General features: G+C 39.7%; 1 protein-coding gene across 1 annotated transcript in view; it reads right to left on the minus strand.

Annotated features, from left to right (window-relative positions):
* Positions 1 to 2551: 2551 nt before the first annotated feature.
* Positions 2552 to 25237, minus strand: part of LOC103257447 (DENN domain-containing protein 1A) — a gene marked incomplete at its 3' end in the record, with an annotated part of 387709 nt that continues 365023 nt past the window's right edge. The window contains exon 13 of the mRNA XM_008055157.1: positions 2552 to 2683. Coding sequence (XP_008053348.1) covers positions 2552 to 2683 — 132 coding nt within the window. The remainder of the gene's footprint in view (positions 2684 to 25237) is intronic.

Genomic DNA, 25237 nt, shown 5'->3' on the forward strand with positions numbered 1-25237 from the left:
GTAGTGCACGCCTGTAGTTCCAACTACTTGGAAGGAGGCCAGCAGGTTGACACTGGAGTGGCTGTGAGCATGCCACTGCACTCCGGCCCGAGCAATGGAGTGAGACTCCAACTCAAACCTCTCTTCTCCCAAAAAACCCCACATAATATTTTTACATGAGTAACTGGGCTAAGAGGAATAAGTTTGTAACCACCACTGTATTTTCTTATGTGATCTAGAACTTTCTATAAAAGGGAATTTTAAATAGATATTATTATCTACCAAGAGATGACCTAAGTCATCGGTTATAGATTCAAATTTAAAAATTTGCATCTTTATTATCACTGAGGATAACAATAGTTACTATTAATTATACTAACTCATTCATCATGCATTTATGTGCACAGTTATAGGTTGAGAGCCATTCAAATTGATTACAACTTGTCTCTCCCAAATAGATTAAAACAAAAAATACTAACATAGAAAATTATTGTTTGTCTTAAATTAGCTAGTATTCAAAGAGTCAAAAGACAGTTTCCATTTCTACTGTGAAACTTTACTTGGCTTTATTCAGTTTCTCTTAAAATGTATTCATTCAAAAAACACCTTCTTTTCATCTTTCAAGCTCTAGCACCAAAATCCACCTAGAGTTTCAGGATTCTTTTTCCAGCACATCAGCAATGGGTTAATGATGACATTGTCTGACAGTTCCTGGGTAACACAGCAAAGACAGATGGAACTAATCAAGAAAACACTGGCTCAGTCCAGAGCCAGTGTTATATAAGACAAGGCTCCTAAAAGGAAACTGGTAAAGTATCAAAAGTCCTGGCAAAAGGCATATTTTTAACTTTCATTTTTGGTGATGACAATGGGATATTGTTTGAACCCGATAGGAGAGAGTCAAATTCTACTAAGCCTTTGAAATTTGCATTCACACATGCTTACAGAAAACAGTCATTTTAAATTAAATGCATTACTCATGGTTCATAAATTCTAAGACAACACCCATGAAGTTCTCTTCATACATTTTCCCATCTTCTGTGAAATGCTCTCTTCAAAATTATAAGAAAACAAGCTATTTCTGCAATTTCACAGCAGGTATTTTGATTTGATGGTAATCGCTTTTCTTTACAATTTTCATGATTTTGCCATGATCTTTTGACAAATAAAAAAAGACAAGTGGACATCCACATGCATGTAGTATGCTAATTGCACATCCTCTGTGAGAAAAACATGCTTGTTTAAAAGTTATTGATTCTCTTAACCACAGAGTTCAAAGTAAAGGTGGCACGAACATCTAAATAAATATCAAGGAAGTGTCAAAGGTAACCAAGAAGGGACCAGGTGAAGTGTGAAGTGTTAATTGTATCTAAAAAAGTATAAAAGAATAGAAGAAAAAGACAGACATACTGAACTTCCAATTATCAGAATGTTGTCTTCTCCTAACACATTTTCAAACTTGAAAAGAACATTAAAGCCAGAGGAATTCGGAGTAGAGTACCCCCAGCTGTGTCCTTCAAATCTCACACTCTGTATGCAGTTTATTTAAATACAAAATAAAACTATGACTTACAAAATGCACATTTACGTCACAATACATGTATAATCAGTCTCCAAATGGCACAGCGGAGAAATGGAATATGAAATGAAGAATGAAGGAAAGAGAGAAGAGATTTTTTTGCATTTGTTTGATCTGGTACTAGGGACACTGTTTTAAAGAAGAGCAGAGCATGGCTCATTTGATAATCCTTATATTCAAGCACAAGCACTACATATAGGGAATCTGCAAAATTAAGATATTTCGTGGATAACGAATATACTATGAACAAACTTTGGCTCTGAGGGCAAAGCAGTGAGGCAAATGTGAGAAAACCTAACTTTGTAGAAGTTCACCAACAGAAAGCACATGAGGGGGACACCTTGCTATTGTGGACAGTACACGGAGTTGGGGTGTCAGGCTGGCCTTCTAAATTGCCAAAAGCTAGCTGACTAAGGCTGTGTGAGCCTCAGGTTCTTCATCTATAAAGTGAGAACAGAAATCCTGGAAAGGGCTATTGGGAGGATTAGGGATCACACAGCACAGTGTCTTACATGTAGAAGGTGCCCAACAAAAGGGAACCATCAGCTCTTATGCCATCTTCCTTTATGATCTTGTTTTTGAGTCTTCTCGAGGTGGAAAGATAGCACATCCCCAGTGGTCATGCAAGAGCTCACTCCTTTACTACTCTTGGGTGTAACCAAGCAATTGTATCTCTCCAGTTGTAGATAAGCCAACAAGAGATGAGAGCTATCCAGGTCTCCAGTTCTAGGCCGGACCTTCTTCCCAAACTTCAAGATGTGCTTTATCAATTGCGTACTGGATGCCTGCATTTAGAGGACCATGTGTTTCTCAAACTCCACTCTCCAATTCTGAGCCCCTCCTTTCTCCCATCCTTTGGTCTGCTGCATTTCTGATCTCAGTCAAGGAAATCCCCACTTATTTACTCACTGGAATCTGTGCTCAGGGTCATCAGCAATGACTCTACCTCCTTCTCCTCACTTCTGAGAAGCCACCTACTTCAGATGAGCCTACCTGCACCAAAGCCAAGTTTGCCTCCTCATGCCTTGCCCCTCCTTTTACTGTCCCACTACTGCACCCTTTCCCACAGCCCCAGCAGTGCTGCCCAGGCCTATAGGCCTCATTTTCCAACTCTTTGCTATAGCCCTGGAAGACAATCAACACACATGAGACTTCACCCTCATCTTTCCTCTCACAGTGGACTTCTTTGAAGGTAGAGACTGTGTCTATTGATCCCTGTATCTATGCCAGACCCAGGCCCAGAGTGGGTGCCCAAGAAAGTGGGTTAAATTTGTTGATCACAACTTTATACACATTATACGCTCACAATAAACTAAACTGAAAAAGGGAAATACCAGAAGAAATAGAGTGAACACCATGGGCAAATCCCCACTGGTGTCCTATCACAACAGAATACAGATGGAAAGTATGGTTTGGGTGGCATTTTATACTATAACTAGCATGTATGCACCTGCCATTCTTTGTGAACAGTAGCCATATGAAAGGGATAAGAGTAGGGATCATTATTCCTATTCTACAGGTGAGGAAGTTAAGGTTCAGAGAAGGAGAGTGACCTGTATAAGGGCACAGAGCAAAACCGGCAGAATGAGACTGACCCATGCATTTTGGAGTCCACACCATGACCCACCCCACTTCCCTGAGCTGAGGTTACTATGAGGATCTGAGGGCTAATAAAGCAGGTGATGTGCTCAGCACCAGGTCTGGCACAGAGCAAGTACTCAGGAAGTGGCAGTTGCTGCCATCTACACTGCCATTGCCCACTGCCCTGGATCAGATAGTGCTGGGGACAAGAAACATGTCTGACTCAACTCTGAGTTTCTGTCTCATCCCTAGCACAGAGCTAAGGACAGAGCAGTAGCTCTGTCAGTGTTGGCTGAGGATGGATGAAGTCAGCAATCAACTGACCACCACACCACAGCAGAAAGAGGCCCAAATTCAGGGCAGACTCTGGTTCTGGTACAGCTCGGACACTTTTAAGCTCAGAACACTGGGAAAATCACCTCACATTTCAACTCCCCAGTTTCCTTAATTGAAAAATGTGACTGATACTAGTATTTGTACCCCCGCCCTTTACAGTTTGTTGGAAGCCTTATGGAGGGCTTTGTGAACCACAGAGCGCTGAGCAAACAACAGTTACTACGCATTGCAGGATAAGGCTGGAACGGGGACAGGAGAGACAGAAGAGCTGCCGCCCAGCCTGGCTGGGGGGCTGGCGGTCTGTCTGTGGTCCAGTGTCCCTTGGCTCCCAAAACAAAACCCAGCAGTTATCAGGGCCTCGTGACTACAGGTCTCCACTTTGCTTGTATGGGGAAGCTGTGTGCGGTCAATCACAAGGGAAACCAAAATCAGAGAGAAAAAATGACAAAGGGAGAGAGGGAGAAGAATATAGAGGATCGAGTAGGTCAACGTGTTCCTGGAAAATAAAAGCTCCAAACAAGAACCAGCAGAATGGCAAAAAGGCAAACAGACAATCAAAGGCAAGAGAACAAAATGCAGGCCAGGAAGTCAGTGCCAAAGAATTGATTAGTCAAACATATGAATCTCTCATGCTGTAGCAGAAATATCACAGCCCAGGCTCCTCACTGTGGAGCCCTCTCCTCATAATGGGAGATATGAAGAGGCCAGGGAATAAAGCAACTTTCATTTTTCCTCCATGAACGCAGAGGGCCAGGCCCCATGAGGACCTCGCCTTGTGCTGGCTTCGAGGGGGAGCGTGGCCCCTGGCCACGGGAGTGGGGTGCGACTGAATGGGCTGGCACTCAGCTCACTTCACTTGAAAGCTCTGAGGCCTCTATAGATGCAGGTCTCTGGCAAGAACAGCATCCTGGGACTTGGACTTGGAGATTCAAATGAGGAAAGGTGAATGTCCTTCTCGGCATCGTGGGGACTAGAGTTCCTTCGCGTCTCTTTTCAGCACTCCTTCCTTGCTGCATTGGCCCACTGGCTATTCTGCAGCAAGCACCAACAGAGCATTGCAGACCCGAACAAAGCAGAAGTCGGAAGCCTAACAGACTGATAGAACTGGGAGATTCCCAAATGTGTGTGTGGGCCCTGAAAGGGTGTATATAAGTTTAGCCAGCCATGTTAAAGGATGGTAGTAACTTTGGAACAATGGAAGGAGGAGAGGAGAAGCAGATTGGAGACACCAGATATGGATTCAAACAGTAGCTTTGCCATTGATGGTTGTGTGATCACAGCCAAATTACTTCACCTCTCCAAGTCTCAGTCTTCTAAGCTAGAAAATGGGGATAATAATATATGCCTTAAGGGTTGCTGTGAGGATTAAATTAAATGAGATGGGAAGGTTTCTTTCTTTCTTTCTTCTTTAATCAAGTTCATATTTATTTTCCATTCTGAAAACATCCAATGTAGGAAAAATGGCCCCAGGCTTGAAATTAAATTTGGGCTTTTCACATAAATAGCTGGGGTCACATTGGTAATGTTTCTGTAAGGAGTATTTGGCCATAGAGACATTAGTCTTGCCCATTTCTTTTTTTGTTTTTTAAGTTCAATAACTTGGGGGATACAAATGATTTTTGATCTGGGCTTTAAGAGTACCCACCACCACCACCTGTGTACTTTGTACCCAGTAAGTAATTTTTTTATGCTCCTCTACCCCTTCCCTTCTCTCCCTTCTGAGTCACTAGTGTCCATTATACCCTTCTCTATGTCTTTGCAGATCCTTAATTTAGCTCCCACTTTTGAGTGAGAATATGTGGTATTTGGTTTTCTGTTCCTGAGTTAGTTCACTTAGGATGATGTTCTCCAATTCCATTCAAGTTGTTGCAAAAGTTATCTCATTCTTTTTGATAGATGAATAGGATTATATAGCATATATATATAGAGACATACACATATGTATATATATAGTGTATACATATCACTTTTTCATTATCCACTGATCAGTTGATGGACATTTAGGTTAATTCCACATCTTTGCAATTATGAATTGTGCTGCAATGAACATGTGGGTGCAAGTGTCTTTTTCATATAATAATCTCTGTTCTTTCTAGTAGTGGGATTGTTGTATCAAATGGTAGATCTACTTTTAGTTGTTTGAGAAATCTCCATTCTGCTTTTCATAGAGGTTGTACTAATTTACACTTGAGATGGAAAAGTTTCTGAAAGTGTGTCAGCCTCACAATCAGGTAACTGAGCTATGTGAAGAAAACATGTTGCTCTACTTGAAGACATTTCTGGTATTCTGGTGACTGGAGAACGAGCTACACACCTGTAGCTTTGCTCTTCTCTTCTTAGGGGTAGCTTCTCTGGTGACTCTGATTCTCATTGCAGCACAGCCCTCTTTATTTATTCCACATCCATGAGAATCAGCCTGGTACAGGGAAAGGAGATGAGTATTCAGAGTCAGAGACTCGGGCTGAAAGCCCAAGTCTACCACTGACTCATTGTGATAAAAGGTCCATTTCTAAGTTCTTTATATACATCATATGCATGTTACTGGAAATTTCAGGTAGGAATAGGTGGGTCCCAAGACATAGGTGAGATCACACAGAACTGATGTACTGAAAATTTCTCTATAGACTTGGGTGCTACACTTTAATTTTTTCAGTCAAGATCTCCACCTCTTTCCCTAGTTGCTAAGAAGACCAACAAAGGCCCAGGGACTGAGGATGTCAGAGCCAGAAGACTTCCTGCATTTCATCCAGTTCCTCTCTTCCTTTTACTGTTGGCAAAACAGAGGCTCATAAAATGAACTAGAAATACTGCTTTGGGTTAATGCTGCCCTGATATGGCTCCAAATTTAGCATACTAAGTCTTGCTCTTGATCACTGGTAGGAAGGAATTAGCTGGCTGCTTCATGGACAGGTTGGGCTGATCAATACAGCTAGGTTTACTGTGACTAAAAGGCAGATGACTATTAAAGAACAGTGTGAATATCCTTGTTGTTCATTCTCTCACCGCTGACCATGATGTCTGCTTGAGATCTTAGATGAGAACTTAAAAACATCCTCCCCTCTTTACTGTAGCCTTGCCCAACATCTATCCTCAATGGCTTTATTGTTTGAAGTGTTGGTAACTAGATTCGAAAAGGAGGAGTTTTTATTAAAACTCTTTCCCCAAGTCCGAAAGTCATTGGAAGGTTGGGCAAGGTATATTTCTATATTGTGCATGTGCATGTGCAAGAGAGAGAAGGGAGGACAGAGAGAGAGTGCGAGAGGTGGGGGGAGGGGGAGAGAGGGAGGAGAGAGAGAGAGAGAGAGAGAGAGAGAGAGAGAGAGAGAGAGAGACTGACTTTCTCTGAACATGACAGCTTAGTGTGGGATGTGTGAGACCAAGGTGGGTGATGAGGGTGTTTGTTGTTTGTTTGGGTCATGGACCCAGCATGGTTATCAGACCCTAAATGGAGCACTGAGGGCATCCATATGGATGGGATGGCAGGGGTGAGGAGGATATCTTAGCCAGGGAGCAGCCTGTCTCAGGGTGTCAGCATCTGAGGGAGCTGAGGAGGATATTTATGTGAGAGAGTGGTGGCGGTATGGGATGTTGGAAATCAAGTGTGGTTTAGAGGAATCCACATGAGAAGGGAGACAGCAGCAGGGGCTCAACGCAGCATGCTGGAGCCTGAGGTGAGGAAGGCATTTGTGTTAGAAGGTGGACAATGAAGGTCCAGCCTTGGGTGTCAGTAATAAGGAGGGTGGGGAAGGAGCATCTGAGTAGAGAAGGAGGCAGAGACAGTGAAAGAAGAATGGTTCCATAAAAAGAAATAAACAGATTAAGAAAATAGGGGCATGGGTTTTCATTTTCGTAGAACGTAGTCACAAATATGTAAAGGGAGAAAACTAGAATAATTTCCATGTTGTTTTGGAATTAGAGCCATTGTTGTGAACCTATGGCTTTTGATATGGGGAGACAGACAAAGAAATAAATAGAGATGTAAAGTGTCTATTGTGGGTATGGGTGTGTGTATTATATTCCCTGACTCTCAACACTGAAAGGGCCTGGCATCAGCCACACCAAGTAGCAGTGAGCACACCTGTGCCCAGATCTTGGTTTCTAAATACCATCCCCCACTAAAAGGAACCAGGGATCATAAGAAAGGGCAGGTTCCATATCTGAGACAGGAAATGTATAAGATGAAGCTGAGGCTTCTTGGCATAGTGGAATAGTCATGAGTTAACAGACAGATAACCCATATTGTGGGGTATGCTATAAGACAACTGACCCAGACTCTTCAAAACTGTCAGTCTTGAAAAACGAAAACAAACAAACAAATAACAAAAAGGTGAGAGGGACAGTTCCAGATTAAAGGATACTGAAGAGACATAACAACCAAATGCAATGTGAGATTCTCATTTTGAGCTCAGGTATATAAAAAAAGAAAGATGGTTTTAAAAAATATTTTGGAGTCACCTGGGAAAATTGCATATAGATTACAGATTATCTATTTAAATTAGATAATATTACTGTATAATGTCGACTATCTTGAGAATAATAATGGTTTTGTGATTAGGGTAAAGAATGTACTGATTCTTAGGAGGTATATGCTAAAATATTTAGAAGTGAAGTGCCACCATAACGTACTTTCAAATGGTTCAGGAAAAAAATGAAACAAAAGGTATATTAACAATATGTGTAATGTTTAGAATTATAATACAAATATGTAAAACATTAATTATCGGTGAACTTAGGTAAAGGGTAAATGAGTATTTCTTGTACTATTCTTAACTTTTCCATAGATTGGAATTTTTTAAAATAAAAGGTTGAAGGAAAAAGAGAATGTCAAATTTTTATTTTTTAGAGATGCTTACTAATACATCTTAAAAGTGAAATAGAATACCTAGATTTGTCTTAAATATTGTAGCAAAAATAGTGAGAAGAGTAGGTAGAAAACAAATGAAACAAATAAGACAAAATGTTGGTGGCTAAAGCTGTGTGATGGGTATAGGGGGATGTATACACTGTTCTTTCATATATAAAGAGGTGGGGGGAAATTTCAGTCAAAAAAACATATTTGCTACAAATTTATAAGATTAATACTCAAAATTCATAAAGAACTTATGTAAATAAAAATTAAAAAACAGTGAAAGCCCAATGGATAAGTGGCAGGGTTAATAACAGAAAAACAAAAACTTTGCTAATAAGCACAAAAACAGTTCAATGTCACTAGTAATCCAAGAAATTAAAATTAAAACAGAATCCAATTTTCTTTGCTTACTAAATTAACAGAGATAAAAAAGAAAAACTCCTAGTTGTAGCCCAGGGTGGTCATAAATGGAATGTTGAATGCTCAGACTCACTAATCATGAGAGAAATGCAAATCAAAAGCACAATGAGATACCACCTAATTCCATCATTAATAAATCAACAAACAACAAATGCTGATGCGGGTGTGGAGAAAAGGGCACACTTCCACACTGTTGGTGGGAGTGTAAGCTAGTTCAACCTCTATGGAAAGCAGTGTGGCGATGCCTAAAAGAATTAAAAATTGACTTTCCATATGATCCAGTAATCCCTCTCCTGGGAATATACCTGGAGGAACATAAATCATTCTATAAAAAAGACACCTGTACACATATATTTATTGCCACACTATTCCCAATAGCAAAAACATGAAACCAACTGTCCTACCCATCAAAAGTGAACTAGATAAAGAAAATGTAGTACATACACATGATGGAGTATGACACAGTTATAAAGAAGAACAAAACCACAGATTTTGCAGCAAATTGGATGAAGTTGGAAACCATCATACTTAGTGATCTATCACAGAAACAAAGAACTGAATACTGCATGTTCTCACTCATAAGTGGGACTTGAACATTAATCACATTAGCACAAGGGAGGGATCGGCAGTCACTGGGCACTGCTGGGGAGGAAATGGAGAGCATGTTATTACACAAAGGGTACCTGGTACTATACCAGGGGGACTGAGGGCCAGTTGGAGGCCCAAACTTCACCTGCATACAGCTTTCTTGTGTAGTTAAATCTTACTTGTTCCCCACATCTCTATAATAAAATAAAAATTAAAAAAAGAATGGACAATAGTAAAACATTTATGAAATGTAATTTGGCAAGTATATAAAAATCTCAAAAATAAGCATATCTTGGAATCCAGTCTTGGAATTACCAGGAATTTAGTTTAAGGAAACACTCTAAAATCCAATGAACATTTATGTATAAAATTGTTCATATCACAACAACAACAAAAATTTTTAATTTCCCTAAGAGGGGCACAGTTAAGTAAATGGGGGCACAGTTAAGCACATTCAAGTAAATGAATTATATAACCATTTACAACTAATTATTTACACACAGTATCTTATAGTGTAGAAAAATCCATATAAGAATTATATGAAAAAGAAGAAAAAATTGTATTGACTGCATTAACTCAATTATATAAAAAGGCATAAAAACATTTGGAAAGAAATGAACCAACATTTAATGCTGGTTGCTTCTGGGTGGTGGGAAAGTGAGTGACTTTTTTTTTCCCCTTATGCTTTTCTGTCTTTTCCAAATGTTCTACAGTGAAAATGCATTACTTTTATAATCAGAAAAAAATTACATACATTATTTTTTAGATGTTTTCTCAACCTGACCCTTTGCCCTGGTGTAAATTTTTATGATTGCTCCTGTTATTACAAGAAGAAAAACTTCCCAAGTGAATGGGTAGCTCTGAGTGGCATTAGGGATATACCTACGTGGGATGGATTTTAACTAGCACAAAGCATCCTATAAGTAGGAATATTCAAAGGCAATTAGTTGGTAAGGATATTATAAATAGAAAAGGAGCCAAATAAATGTTTCCTGGATATCATTAATTTAGTTGTAAAATAGATTCAGAGTTACTCTGATAACCCCATATAAAGAAGGCACTCATTATAAAGACAGTCATGTGTTAAACAAGAAAATGTAGATGCTGAGATGGCTCTGCTGTACATAACTAAGATATTCCCACGGAGACAGCAGTTCTCAAAATATCACCCTCAAAAACAAAAGCTTCATCTAGGAAAACAATCCCAGTGCAATGCTAATTGAGTTGATCCTGCCTACCTATCCCAGAATTCAGTTCTCCTCCTTCCCACTCAGGTTCAGCTAAATGCTATGATGCAGTGTAGGTTACTACACAGGACTTAAGTATTTTACATTTAAGGAAATTCCTTGGAAGGCTGAGGCAGAAGGATTGCCAGAGCCTAGCAGGTCAATGCTGGGATCACTGTGAGCATGCCACTGCTCTCCAGCCTGGGTGATGGAGTGAGACTCCATTACTGCCTAGGAGTACAGAGAAGTCTGGGCAAGAGAGTCCATGACAATGGACCTCACACAGTGCCTGGCAAGTCCTACAGGTCCCATCCCCAAAAGAGCTCTTTTCCCTCTATTTCCACTGACACCAAGTTCACACACTCCCACCTCCTGTCTGGGTGACAACAGTGGCCTTCTAACTGTTCTCTGAGCTTCCACAAAGCCATCCTCTCAGCAGCCAGAGACTTTTAAAAAACATAATATTGTGTCACACACATTTTAAAAAGCACTACATTGGCTTTCCACTGATTTAGAATAAAATCAGACTCCTTTCTGTAGCCTCCAAAACTTTACATGACCTGGCCCTACCCAAATCTCTAACTTGACCTCATGCCATTTGCCTTGCTTGTCACATCCCTGGTTTCCCAGTTTCCTTCACTTAGTTCTTCCAAGTGCTATGTCCTTTCTCCCTCTGCCTGCAAGATTTTGTCCCCTCAGCCCAACATGGTCGGCTGATGTAAGTTCAAGAGGACTTCCCTGACACTCCACCTGAAGCAGAGGCCCCAAACTCTGCTCAGTTCCCTTATAGCTCAGATGGAACACTATACAAGGTAAAATGGTTGTTTGTCTCCTTGTTTATGGTCTCTTTCCCTAGAATATAAACTCTTTGAAGGATGGTATCATCTATTTCTAGTCACTACTGTTGGTTGCCTACCCAACCCAAACCCTCCTCTCTCCGTTCTAACAGAACTCTCTTTTGTTGATCCCCCTATCCTCCCCTGTGAGGACAAGTATTTCAGATCCCATTCCCAGAGGTGGGAGTGGGTCCTCATGTCCAAGCCAACCTCAGTGGTCTTACTTTTTTGCCAGTGATGAGTTTGAGAATGGGCATGGTATGTGACTCGATTCTGGTCAATGACAAGAGGAGAAGTCACCGGAAGAGATTCTGGGAAAGCTTTTCTGAATTTTATGAAGTACCAGGAAGAAGGGTTCCTTTACTACTTTTGAAAATTGTTGTAAGGATGGAATGCCTGCAAGTGACATAGCCATCCTGAGATCACAAGAGAAGTTGGCCTGATGGCATATAGGCTGAGGCTGGCAGACTTGAGGATGAAGGAATGGGGTTATTGATATAATTAGTGAGTTGGTCTATTAGCCAATCATTGAACTGCCTACTTCTGACTTTCCCATGATCGATAATCAAGTCCATATTATTTCAGCCACATTTCTGTTACTGTAGCTGAATGCTTCCTGGTACATTACTGACCCCACCACTTGGTGTAGTATCTGACACATAGTAAGCATTCAATGAAACTTGCTTGAATGAATGAACCAGAGTGCTTAATGTAGATTATTGAGAAAAATAATAATCCTTGCTGTTAGAGTAGGTTCCATACCATTTTCTATGAGAACAGTGTTCAGTTTGTTTCTTTTCTCTCCAACTTTTTTTTTAAAAAAATCATGCAAACTACATTAAAATAAAAAGGAAAAAAAGCAGAGAAAGCAAAAATTTCAAACACCATTCCACCATCCTAGTATATTACCAGACTTAGGTATTAAAATAAAGGTTCTTACTGTAAACACAGACCCTTCGCACTGAGGCAGCTTACCAAAATGCAGTTCCCCAAGTAAAATTTCAAGTTTCCTTGCATGCTAATACTATGCTTCTGCCTTAGGTACCAGTGTATTGTAAGTTAATTTTACAAATGTCTCAGAAATAGGAAGGAAATTTTTCTGTTGGCTATAAGCGTCCGAATATCAGCAGGAAAGATGTCAAATGTGTGTGTGTGTGTGTGTGTGTGTGTGTGTGTGTGTGTATGTCATCCATTTCCAAATTAGTCCATTGAGGCAGCCTAGTGGTTACAAGGCTTTGAAATCAGATTTGGATTTGAATCCTGGCTCTGTCACCCCCATTGCTAAAAGTTCGGGCAAGTCTCTTACCTTCCCTGAGCCACAACTTCCCCATCTGTAAAATAGGAATAATACCTAATTCATAGTTTTTTTTTTTAAAGTACTATTAAGTGAGATATCTATAGGACACTTAGCTTGGAGCTTGGTATACTGTGTCAGTATTCAAAAGAAGCTACAGTTATGATGGAATTGTTTCAATAATGATCTTTTAGTTTTATGCTTCCTTAAAAGAAGGATCAGCCAGGTGCGGTGGCTTATGCCTATAATCCCAGTATTTTGGGAGGCTGAGGTGAGAGGATTGCCTGAGCCCACAGGTTCAAGACCAGCCTGGGCAACTTGGAGCGGCCTCATCTCTACAATAAATCAAAAAATAGCTGGGTGTGGTAGTGCATGCCTGTAGTTCCAGTTACTTGGAAGGCTAAGGTTGAAGGATCACCTGAGCCCAGCATGTCAAGACTGTGGTAGCCATGAGCGTGCCACTGCACTCCAGCCTCAGCAATGGAGTGAGACTCCAACTCAAAAAAAGAGAAGGGTCATATGAGCTGAAGGATATGGCAGGTGGATAAAGGCCATGTGCCACAGTTGATTAAAATCTGACTTCTCTGTGTAACCAAAGGCTGGTCTCTTCCCTGGGAGACAGTGTGGTCCAGTGAATAGAGCACAGGCCTCAGAATCAGTCAGAACTGGGGTCTAATCCTAGCCATACACTCACTGGCTATGATTTTGGGTTAAACACTGAAACTCTGCCTTCAGTTTCCTCATCTGTAACAGGGGTCCTACTACTCCTATCTCCAATCTCATTCCTTGCCCAATGTGTTTGTGGAGTAGTGACAGAACACATGGGAAGTGTCCAGACGCTGCCTGGCACACAAAGAAGGACATAATATATGCTAACTCCACTCCATTTCTTCTAATATCAGTTCTCCCCAATCACATGCAGGTTAAAACCAGAAGTTCTCACTACACAATGAACTGGGTCCTCATGGCAGGAGGGTGCAGGAAAGGTATGGTTGGCTTTAAAAAGATGACTAAATTGCCCAACAATGGCAAATACATATAATAAACCTACTCCACAAATGTTTTATTTGGTTTTGATGCCCTGCTGAGCCTGCATCCTGCTCCCCCCTTGAACATGGGGTCTGCATTGCTCACTCACACAGGGAAAATTGGCAGACCCCTCTCTTCCACCTAGAGCTGCTTCTTGTGCCCTCTGTCCGAGGATGGCAATGTCACAAGAGCAAGGGAGCTGCACAATGCCCAGAGATTTATGAAAATACGCATCTGAAAAAGAGAACGCTGTGCAGAGAGTGGTCGTGTGGGCAGGCCTGGTGCATGGGAGCAATTAGAGCCGTTTGCAACAACTCAGTGCTGTTCTATTCAATCGCTTAAAGAATTGCCATAGCAACAGCTGCCACACATAGTAAAGTGGCAGCAAGATGGAGCAAACACTTGAAAAAGACTCTCTCTTGCTAGCCCTCCTCCCTTCCCCAAAATGAATAAAGGGCCATTTTGCTTCTCTGAAATAGTCTTCCAATCAATGTCCATACTTCACACCAAAGTGGGTGACCAGATGCCCATCTTTATTTTCTTCCTCTTCTTTTTCTTGGTGTTAATGATGATAACAGCAGTTCAGCTACCTTTTAACGAGATCCACTATGTCCTGGGCCCTGGGCTGGTGAAAACTTCACTTAATAATTCCCTCAACTGGCATTTACCAAGAGTACACTATATCTGTATTGGGGACACGAGAGGTCCTGGACACTGTCCCAGCCTGCAAGGAGCTCAAAGTAGTCTAGGAAGATGGAAATATAAACAAATTCGCTTATGAGTGGGGCCAGCCTCTGAGTCAAGTCTTGAACAAACACTCAGTGAGGTGCTAGAGATACAGAGATGAATAAGAACAAAACTCACTTTTCCTTCAAAAAGCTCACAGTCTATAGGGGGAGAGAAACATGAAGGTAAAGCATTAATGTGAGGCTGTGTCTAATTGCTAACATATGGGAGTTAGGAGGCCACATTAGGTAACATACTTGACAAAACAAAACAGATTTCAGGAGAGGTGAATAAGGAGGGTGAAATGTCTAGAGTGTTGTCTCCTATCAGTTGATGAACTAGATCTGCGAGCTATGTTACAGATGAACAATACTCTAACCCCCTTAGCATTATAGGACAGGAAGGAGACTAGTAGGCTAACCCCTAGCAGCATGCCATGTGCTCTATTCAGCAATTCACATTATTTATTCCGTTGAGGCCTGCCTTACAAGAACCATGGAAGGCAGGAACTCTTATTCTAGATATAGAGTAAGATATGGAACCAAAGCACAAATAGTTGTTTTTAGAACTTGCTTTTAGAATCATACAGCTAATAAGTTGTAGAGTTACAGAACTCAAGGAATCCTGATTAAAAAAAAAAACTTGTAGCATTTATTTATTAAGCTATAGATTCAGAAAGCTGGGTTACTAGTTGAAAAGTTCATAGCTTGTTCTTAGAACATTAAAGTTGAAAAATATGTCATACCATAAAATTAACCTACTTCTCATGAAAAGGAAAACTAGTAAACAACGCAGGGAAGCAGCTTGTTGAAGCACTTTCGAGGCCAGAAGTGTTGGTGGCTCAGTGCAAAAGGCTGTGCTCTTCCATCTACTTTAACCTGGAAATGAGTCTGTGATTCCAAGGTCAGGGCCTAGAATGAATCTACCTGGAAGTATTTTGATATATGGGCTGCATGCAGAAATGACCTGGGTCTGCCCTTTGCAATCAACCTCATAGTCAATAACCATTAAAACCCTTTTAGGCCAGAAGTTTGAGCTTCTAAGAAGTGATCATAGCAGAGGAACTGAAACTCCCAAAACAACTAAAAATTCTCTAACCAATGACACAATAGAACAGGCCCTTTGTGCCTGTTGGAAGAGCATGAGGACAGAAGGGGAGATCAGAGGATATGTATTAGACAAAGAATGAAGGATCTGATGGCACTTCAGGGGTATAAACTTGGCACTAAGTGACAGGTCTCTGATATAATTAGCCAACGGGAAACATTACTTCTTCCTAACGTCTATCTAGAAGAGGCCACTTTTGTGGGGCTTAAGGGGCTTCAGAGATACTGAGAATAGGGAATAAAACACTGCACGGAGTAGGCACTTAATAGTCTCTGAATAAATGATTAACACCCTTGACAGTATATTTCAGCAAACACAATAAGAGGGTTCAAAAGCCTCTGTCAATGATATTTGTGGGTTTGATGGTCTAGCTTACTACAGGAGTAAAGCCCAGAGTGGATCTAGAAACAAAGGTTGCAATTGCAAATGCCTTCATGCTCCATAAGGAATAGAAATGAGTGAAAGGGGCAGGGTGTAAGACAGTAATGAGTGGTAGCAAACACAGATGAGGCATGCTCTGTTTCCAGATATTTAGAGGCATCCAAAAATTTTAAAAAGGTTAAAAACATACCACTTGACAAACTAAACAAATTTAAGTACTGGATTGCTGAATCTAGTCCACAGGCTGCCAGACTGTCCTCTGATAAAGGAATGGATGAACTACATTGCTCTTCCCAACAAGAATTCCTTTGCAAATCATGTCTCAGACTGGCCACTGATGGAGACCACGCAGTATGTGGTTGAGGGATGTCTTTAGAGGAGAGGGTCATTCTGTGCCACTGACTTAACATTTGTACCTTTGTGTTCTTTACTGCTCAATGAGCAGATGGCTGTGTGCATTCTCATTATGGAAACTGAGGCACATAACCAAATGCTTACCTCCAACTCAGCTACCTTACAGGAGAAGACAGGATGAACTTCAACCCAAACTGTCTCAAACCTGGAAAGCCAGGGAATTGCATTTCACTTTAATAACTGAAAGTGGGGAAAGGACAGGGAATAGACAGGCGCTGCATGGCTCTTATGGCTAGGCACCTCATATATATTGGTGCACTTCTCTGAACCACCTTGGGAAAGAAGTACAATTACTCTGCTTCAGAGATAATGCTGAGGCTCAGAAAAGGAGGAAACACATTCAAGGTCACTCTGCAAGTGAGCAGAAGGACCAGGATCAGAAACCAGACAAGTCTTCCTTCTCAGCACACCTATTTCTAAGAAAAGGCTGCAAGGGACGCCAAGCCAGTGGAGCAGCCCTCTTCAGAGAGAGTTTTATGCTAACTTTTAGGGCTTGCTATTAGGTACAACTTGGCCTGCAGGGTTAAATTTACCCTTGTTGGAGGAAGTGGGAGTGTGACTACAAGGAAGGAGCACAGCAAGGATCTCAGCCTCCTTTTTTGAGGGCACTTCTAAAAAAACAAGCTAACCATCAAAACTCCAAGATAGAAGACATATTTGAGATAGCCTCAATCATCTGTATGCTAACATAGGTGGCAGACAAATGCCATAAGCCAGAAGGATAGAGGGAATCCCTTTCTCGTTGATCAATAACTCACTGAACAATAACCAGCCAGTATCATGACCCTTCTTTACAGGAGATAGAGGGGAAAATTACTTAAGAGCATGTTCCAAACACCAGACAAAACAAGGCAGACGGTGGAATGCCACATCCTCCTCACAAATGGGAAAATTCCTCAGCATTAGGCAAAAGAAAACAATAAATCTTCCTGGCTCACCTAGCTAGTACACTCTACTCTTCTTTATTCAAACCTTCTCTACTCTCCCACTTTCCCCAAACCACTGACTCCTGTCCTGCCATGCCCCTCACTGCCCAACACCCCTCCCCTTCCACACATCTGCTGTCATATGGCAATTCCCTCTAGCATCCCACCCTTTACCTGATTCCCATGCCTCTGGTTTCCTTTTCCATTGACACTCAGAGGGACCTGGTTCTACCAAATACTCTTAGCTTTCCCGGTTCTTCATCAGCATTTCCATGTCTCAGGTTTCTTTCAATGTTAGCACAGTCAACAAACACTAAAACATAAAACCCCCAAGTCTTCTCAGCTCTACACTACCATCTGGCTATCATCATTCTCTCTCTCTCCGCCTACTCCCTGCCACACTAACCAGAGGGCTTGTCTAGACTTTACCTCCACCACCTCTCCACTGAAACTACTCTCATCCAAGAGCCCCAAGACCTTCCAGTGGCTAAAACTCACAGGGGACTGTCTTTATCTGATTAACCTCTCTTCTGTGGCATCTGTTCACTAATTACTCTCATTCTTTGGCTTTGGAGTGTTCTCCTGAATTTATTTCCACCTTAGCTCCTTTGCCAACTCCTCTTTTATTGGTAGTTTCTTAAACATACATTAGCTGTTTTCTAGCTTATGTTGTCTTTTATTTTTGCTTTATGCCCTTTCCCTGGTTAACTACCATCCATACATTAATATTACTCAAGCCTTTATTTTCATCTCACTCTTCTTGCCTAATCTCCCACATTCACATTCAAACCACCTAAGAAGAGAACCTCTTAGATGCCCACTGACATGTTAAACTCGACATGAATAAACTTGAAGCCATTCCCCTTCCCCAAACACACTAGTTCTTCTTCCTTCATCCCAGTGAAGTGGGAATAGCCCTAGTCATTTGGGTTGGTCTTGCTTTACTTTCCTCCTTTTTCAATTCACTTAATTCCTAAGCTCTGTGGATTCGACCCCTTCTCAGTTTCCAAGTCCATCCACTTCTCTCCATTCCTATAGTCACTACTCCAGTCTAGGTTACCATATTCTTTCTTCCAGATTATGGTGACAGCCTCTGAGGTGTTTCTACCTCCAAGCTGGCCTCCTATTAAGTGTTTCTCTTTTTTATACTACTAACATAGCCACCTTTTAAAAATGCCTGCATATTCATATAACTTCCCTGCTTTACAAACTCTTCTACAGCTGACCTACTGATCTCAGGATTCATTCTAAGCTTCTTGAAGTGACTTCCCTGATCTGGTCCAAGCCTACCTTTCAGGTTCATCTCTTGTCATGCCCTCCTTTGTGCCATTGCTTCCTGTCTGGAGGATGCTCCCTCTGGCCTATCCCTGGCTACCTCTCACTATTCCTCCCTCATCTGTCAGTGCTCGGATATCTGGGCACCTTCACCAAGCCCCAAGTCCTGGTTCGGTGTCCCTCCTAGGATCTCCCACATCATTTTTTTACTCATTAAATTGTATTACAATTGTCTATTTGCTTGTTATTCCTTCCACTGGTCTGACTCACTCCCTGTCATCAACTCAGTGCTCAATCTGGTTACTGTACTGACACATAAGAGGTGCTATTTGTAGTTAAAAAAATGAATAGATGAATGAATACAAATCTCAAAAAAAGTTAAATGCTAAAAAAAAGAGTTTGAATCAGCTTCTAACCTTGATTCTGCAATTAACTTGCTTTGTGCCCTGGGATTAATTGTTTAATGTCTCAGAATCTCAGTTCCTCATCTGTAAAACCCATGTTACTACCTATCTCTCAGGTTACTGTAATAAATGAAATGACATGTGAACGTACCTGCCACCATGCATGGTATATAATAGGCATCAGACATGTTTTTAAAATTAAGTAAAAAGTGTAATTATTCAAAAAGAACATTTTGAGGAGCATGAGAATAGAGCGAGCTAGTAAGACACATGACCAGCACTCCATCTGCAATGATGAAAGAAAACTAAAGGCAGGAGTCACGAACTCAATATCAAAGCTATTCTCTGCAAAGGAGCAGATTCTTACAAAGATATTACATTAGAAGAGCTAAGTTTCCAAACCTGATTCTCATTACTTTCCCAGAAAGCCCCTGAGAAAGTGAAGCCATTTCCACCCCCCCCTTGGGTAGCTTCTTTACTACACTGATCTTGGGAGAAACCAATATTGTTTATTTCCTCCAGGAGTGGGGGTTGCTTGACAGAAACTGAGATGAAAAGAGAAATATTTGCCACATAGTTAGTGTTAGAGGCTTATGGTGTGAAAAAAAATCTCCACGTGGGTCCCCAAGCTAGTTATCCTAGATTATTATTCTTTCTCTCTCTCTCTCTCTCTCTCTCTCTCTCTCTATATATATACACACACATATTTATTTAAATAATTCTCTTAAATCTCAGATTAGTTCTCTTCACTCCATTTCTACTGTTGAGAGTTTTGAGCTGATCTTCCTCCTGCCCGCAGAGCTACTACAATAGTTTTCTCACTGGCTTCTGCCTTGATGTCATCCCCTTCCAACCAGCTTCTTCATTGCCTCCAGAAATGAAAATATTCCTTGCTTTAAACCCTTAAGTGGGTTTACTAATAACAGAAGAAATACCCAAGCTTCCTGTGAGGAATTCAAAGAATTCCATAAACTAGCCCCTACCTCTTAGTGTCATCTTTCAAAGATATACTTTACAGTCCAGCCATGTAGAACAACTTGGGTTTTTTCTAAAGGTTCACACGTGCTGTTCCCTCTATTTGAAGTAATCTTCTGCTTTCTGGAAAACTCCTCTCTTCAAGACCCATCTCAAGTGAGTGTCTCCTCCTCTGGGACACACATCCTTGTTTGTGTCACTCTCTTATCTAGGAGTTTCTTTTGTTACTGTCTTCATCATACTGCATTGCAAATGTTTTTCACGTTTGTTTTCCTTACGATCTTATGAATTCCCTTGTTAAATAACAGATGACTAATACAATATTTTTTAAATGATTGAAGAAATTACAAAATAATGTATGTGTCATCCTCATCTTTGCCTGTAGTGCCCAGGCTGGGTGGTGTGAGTGCTTAAAAAAATGTAAAGGAAGTACTTGAGACAAATAATAGCTATAATGTTAAAAATAAATTATAAGGGATTTGATTTGTATATAAACAATCTGTGTGAGCTTAGACCCTTCCTTCCCCCACTATAGTGATAGTCAACACCCAGCATTTTGTGGGTGCTTAACAAATTTTAAGTAACAATAGATTTTAAAATATTTTTAGAATAGTATTATAAACATTTCATCACTTCCCTGGAAAATTCTAAGTTTAACAACATCTGTCCAATGAAACAAAACCAAAATCTGCTACCAAGTAGAGACAAGTGGTATACAAACAAACCTTGGTAAACAGTCTATTTAGACAGTCAAAAGAACAGGAAAGATGGACATTTTGCATATCACAAAAGATAAAAAGGAACTACATTTCTCTTTCTCAGAAACAACTTAAGATGAAAAAAGAAAAGAAGCCAAATATAATTCTTGATACTTCTCAGGTCTTCTGGCACATGACATCTTACAGTCTGGGGCTGAAGACACATTCATTCTCCAAATTCACCCATCCATATGATAGAATAATGCAGTGATATGAAGCTACTTTACTGTTCTAGGGTTTTAACTTCAGGGATGAACTCCTAAATTCACAAATGACAGAATATAGGTCAGGGGCTAGGCAGACATGAATTCAAATCTAGGCTATATCCCTCACTGGCTATTTTATTTAGGGTAAAATCTAATCTCAATTCTTCTTATTTACTTGTTTTTAACTCCCCAAATTAGGAGAATATCACCTCTTCTGGAGGATAATACCAAGGAGTTCATCAGAACAAATCACAGAGAGATCAAGAGTTAAAGGAGATTAAAGAGTAGTTAAGAGCATAAATAATAAATTGGAAAATGTCAACATAAATTGGAAAATGACAACATGTTTGTATAGGAGTTTCTAGATTAAAAAAACAAACAAACAAAAAAACAAAATAGGCTTGGCAGAGAAATAGTATTTGAAGAGATAATGCCTGAGAATATTACAGACTTGAGGAAAGACATGCACCCTAGAATTAAAAAGACACTGAGTACCAAGAGAAATAAATAAAAATAAATCTACCTTAGATACATTAGGGTGAAATCACAGAATATAAGGTAAAAGAAAACAAAAATTTTTAAAGTTCCTAGAGAGAAAAGACAGTTTTTTGCAAAAGAATGACAACTGGATTGATAACAGATTTTCTGCCAATAAAACAGATTAAAAAAGACAATTCTTCAAAGGACAAAAGGAAAATAATTGTCAATATACAGTTTCATACCCAGATAAACTATCCTTCAAGGGCTATAGCAAAATCATCACATTTTTAGACATAGAAAGACAAAAAAAGGAGTTTGCAGACTTTCACTGAAAGAAATACTAAAGATATAATTCAGCAAGAAAAAAGTGAACTCACAGGGAAACAATGGGAAAGATGTGAATTAATGTAAAACTAACTATGGTCAATATTCTATTTTTTGTGTTTTTTTAATGTGAAGTTAAAATTGTAGTTACAGTAAGATTTGTACATATGGATACCCAATAAGTAGTAAAACATAGTAGCTCCCTTTATCTGTGGGGAATATGTTCCAAGACTCTGGTGGATACTTAAAACTGCAGATAGTATTGAATCCTATGCACACTTTGTTTTTTCCTACACATACATACCTATGATAAAGTTAATTTCTAAATTAGGCACAGTAAGAGATTAATGACAATATTAAATAAAATAGAACAATTATAATAATATACTGCAATAGAAGTCATGTAAATGTGATTCTTTCTCTCAAAATATCTTATTGTATATAATATTTTTGGACATAGTTGACTGTGGGTAACTAAAATCATGGAAAGTGAAAGTGTGAATAAGGGGAGACTACTCTATATTAAAGTCTTTATATTGTCAGGAAGAGAATAAAGACATTAAATAAATTTAGAATTGTTAATTTATATGATTTCCATATATGTAGGTCTATTCTGTTTTTTACTATTCTGGGTTAGACTTCCAAAAAAATCTTTCTGGGAAAGCAAAATGTTTCTTTCCCATTTTGTACATGTAGTATTCCTGTGATATTTTACAAACAGCTTGCATCAAACTAAACTCATGCTCTAAAGTATTCTAGAGAAGAGTTGCTTAAGATTCTCTCACTTCTGCTTTGGTCATCATCCTAGCTGAATCATTTTCCCTTTCCTTTTGCCATCCTTAGTTTTTTACATATGAAGTTCAATTTTTAAAAATCTTATTCATCCTCCTACTCTTTTTCTTTTGATATAATTTCAGGTTACAAAAAGTTGCAGAATAGTGGAAAGGATTACCATTTACTCTTTACTCATTATTACCCCAAATGTTAACCATTTACCACATTAGCTTTTTCTTTTTCTTTCTTTCTCTCTTTTTTCTCCCTCTCCCTCTCCACACACACACATGCACACACACACTGCAATTATATATAATATGTTTTATATATAAAATGTTTTTCTGAAACATTTGAGATTTGAGAATAAACTGCAGACATGATGTCCCTTTACCTCTAAGTACTTAAGAATTCTGCTATAATGTGACATAGGCATTCTGAAAAATCACCACATTTTGATAACACTCAAAAACTTCATCAGTGACACATTAGAAATAAGATAGAAACTTAATAAAAATAGTAGCACACTTTTACATGTAGTAAATGGTTAAGAAGTATATAGATACAATAATACATAGAAAAAGATCTAAAGTTCATTTTACCTAGAAAAAGATCTAAAGTTTGTTTGTGAAAGTGGTGGCAGAGTGTTGTGAAGTGGTGAAAAGAGGACAGAAATCCTAACAGTGGACACAGACAGGATAGATGTGGCTTATAATACATGCAATGAATGGAGGTAACTGGCAGATATCTGAGGGGTATGTGTGTATGTTTTGTATATTCCTATACATCTTGGTTAAGCTGGCTGCAGTTTTTTGTATTCACCTAGAATTTTTTATGGATGATATTCTGCATGATGAAACTAATCAAACTAAATGAAATATACGTTATGCTCAAATTGTTCCCTAGCACAGGGACTGTATTGGAACAATTCTGTGTTGTCACAACAGGCATTACAGCAAACTGACTATACCTCCTAAAATCAAGAATATTCTCTTACATACCCACAGTGCAATAATCAAAATTAGGAAATTAACATTGACACAATAAAAATAATAATCTTCAGACTTTATTCAGAAAATACCAAGTGTCCCAATAACGTTTTTATACCAAAAGAAAATCCTGGATCACACACTACATTCAGTTGTCTTGTCCCTTAGCTTCCTTTAATCTAGAATAGTTCTTGGGTTGTCCTTTGTTGTAAGACATTAACATTTTGAAGAGTATGGGCCAGCTATCTTGTAGAATGTCTCTCAATTCAGGTCAAACCCTCTACTCTTACCTCAATCTATCACTGCTAGCTAAAGCACAATTAATGACTGAAATCTTCCTGAATGTCATTCCAGTTGGAGGTAGGGTCTATGTCTTTTATCACGGCATCCTTTGAAAAATCAAGTGAAATCTACATTGGCAAACCTAAAAAATGGCAGTTACCTAACTGCCCTTAAAATAAAAGTCCTTTCTTTTTTAGAGAATTAAAAACTAAAGACACAGAGAAAACCCATACACAACAGAGAGTAAATTGGCTTACTATATCCCCAAAGTATAGGAAGTACCTATCACTCATCAGACAGTCATTTTTAGAGGTCTCACTGTATCTTCTAAGAACTGCAATGTGTATTAATCAACAAAAAAGGAACTAATAAGGCAGCAGCCCCAGCACAGCATGAATCAAAGAAGCTGCATCTCAGACCTGGATAAATAACGCAGATGGTGGCTTTACCTGGAGTTGGCACTCAAAACTACAATCATGCACACAAGTACACATAGGACACTTTATGTAGGAAATGCTGGGTTACAACTTAATGTGGAGATGAATTATCTTATTTTGTGTTTTTCAATCTGTTGTTGAATTGTGACTCCTGCAAAAGGAAAAGCACATTTTCTATAGAATCAAGTCTGAGGCTGGGCACAGTGGCTCAGCCTGTAATCCTAGCACTTTGGGAGGTCGAGGCAAGAGGATTGCCTGAGCCTGGGTGTTTGAGACCAGCCTAGGCAAAAACTAGCCGGGTGTGGTGGCATGTGTCTGTAGTTTCAGCTACTTGGAAGGCTGAGGCAGAACGCTGAGGCAGGTTGAGGCTGTGGTGGTCGTGAGCATGCCACTGCACTCCAGCCTGGGTGACAAGAGTGAGACTCCAAATAAAAAAGAAAGAAATGATAATAGAATCAAGTCTTTTATTTAAACCATAATTCTACCACTTATTAGCCATGTGGTTGTAGAGCGCCTAGCTCTTTGTTAAGCACATAGAAGGGACTCAGGATAGACTTCAAAAAACATGTTGAGAATGTTTTTACTCAGTTTAGTGGTGAGTTTTTGTTCCCCACTTGAATTTTACCCTGATTAAAAAGAAATGGCACAAATTCACTCACTTACTCTACTTAGCACAGCCATGAAACCTATAGGAACATTCCACTATCTTTTGGCATTCTGAGGTTTAGAATAGGAGAGGAAGAAATGGTACTGCACTTCAGCCTGGCTTTCTCAGAGTCCAATGTTTACTTGTCAATCACTGTGCTTTCCATTGAGTTCAGAGAGATAGACCTCTTAGAGACTGGAGGTTTGTGACTGGTGATTTCTTAATGTGTACCTGTCTTGTGGGGTATCTAAAGTGCTAGAAGCTGGAGGGAAAGAGTCTTCCAACCAGTCAGGTAGGTATTAGAATAGACTGCTGGATGCTGACACTAAGGAGGGGATCCTAAGATCATTTTGAGACTCTCTGTTCCAAGCTACAGGGAGCAATTTACCCATCCAATAGTTTCTAAATTCTTTCCTACT

The sequence above is a fragment of the Carlito syrichta genome, unplaced genomic scaffold (assembly GCF_000164805.1).
Source record: "Carlito syrichta isolate Samal-C Ts95f unplaced genomic scaffold, Tarsius_syrichta-2.0.1 Scaffold301745, whole genome shotgun sequence".
In the NCBI taxonomy this organism is placed as follows: domain Eukaryota; kingdom Metazoa; phylum Chordata; class Mammalia; order Primates; family Tarsiidae; genus Carlito; species Carlito syrichta.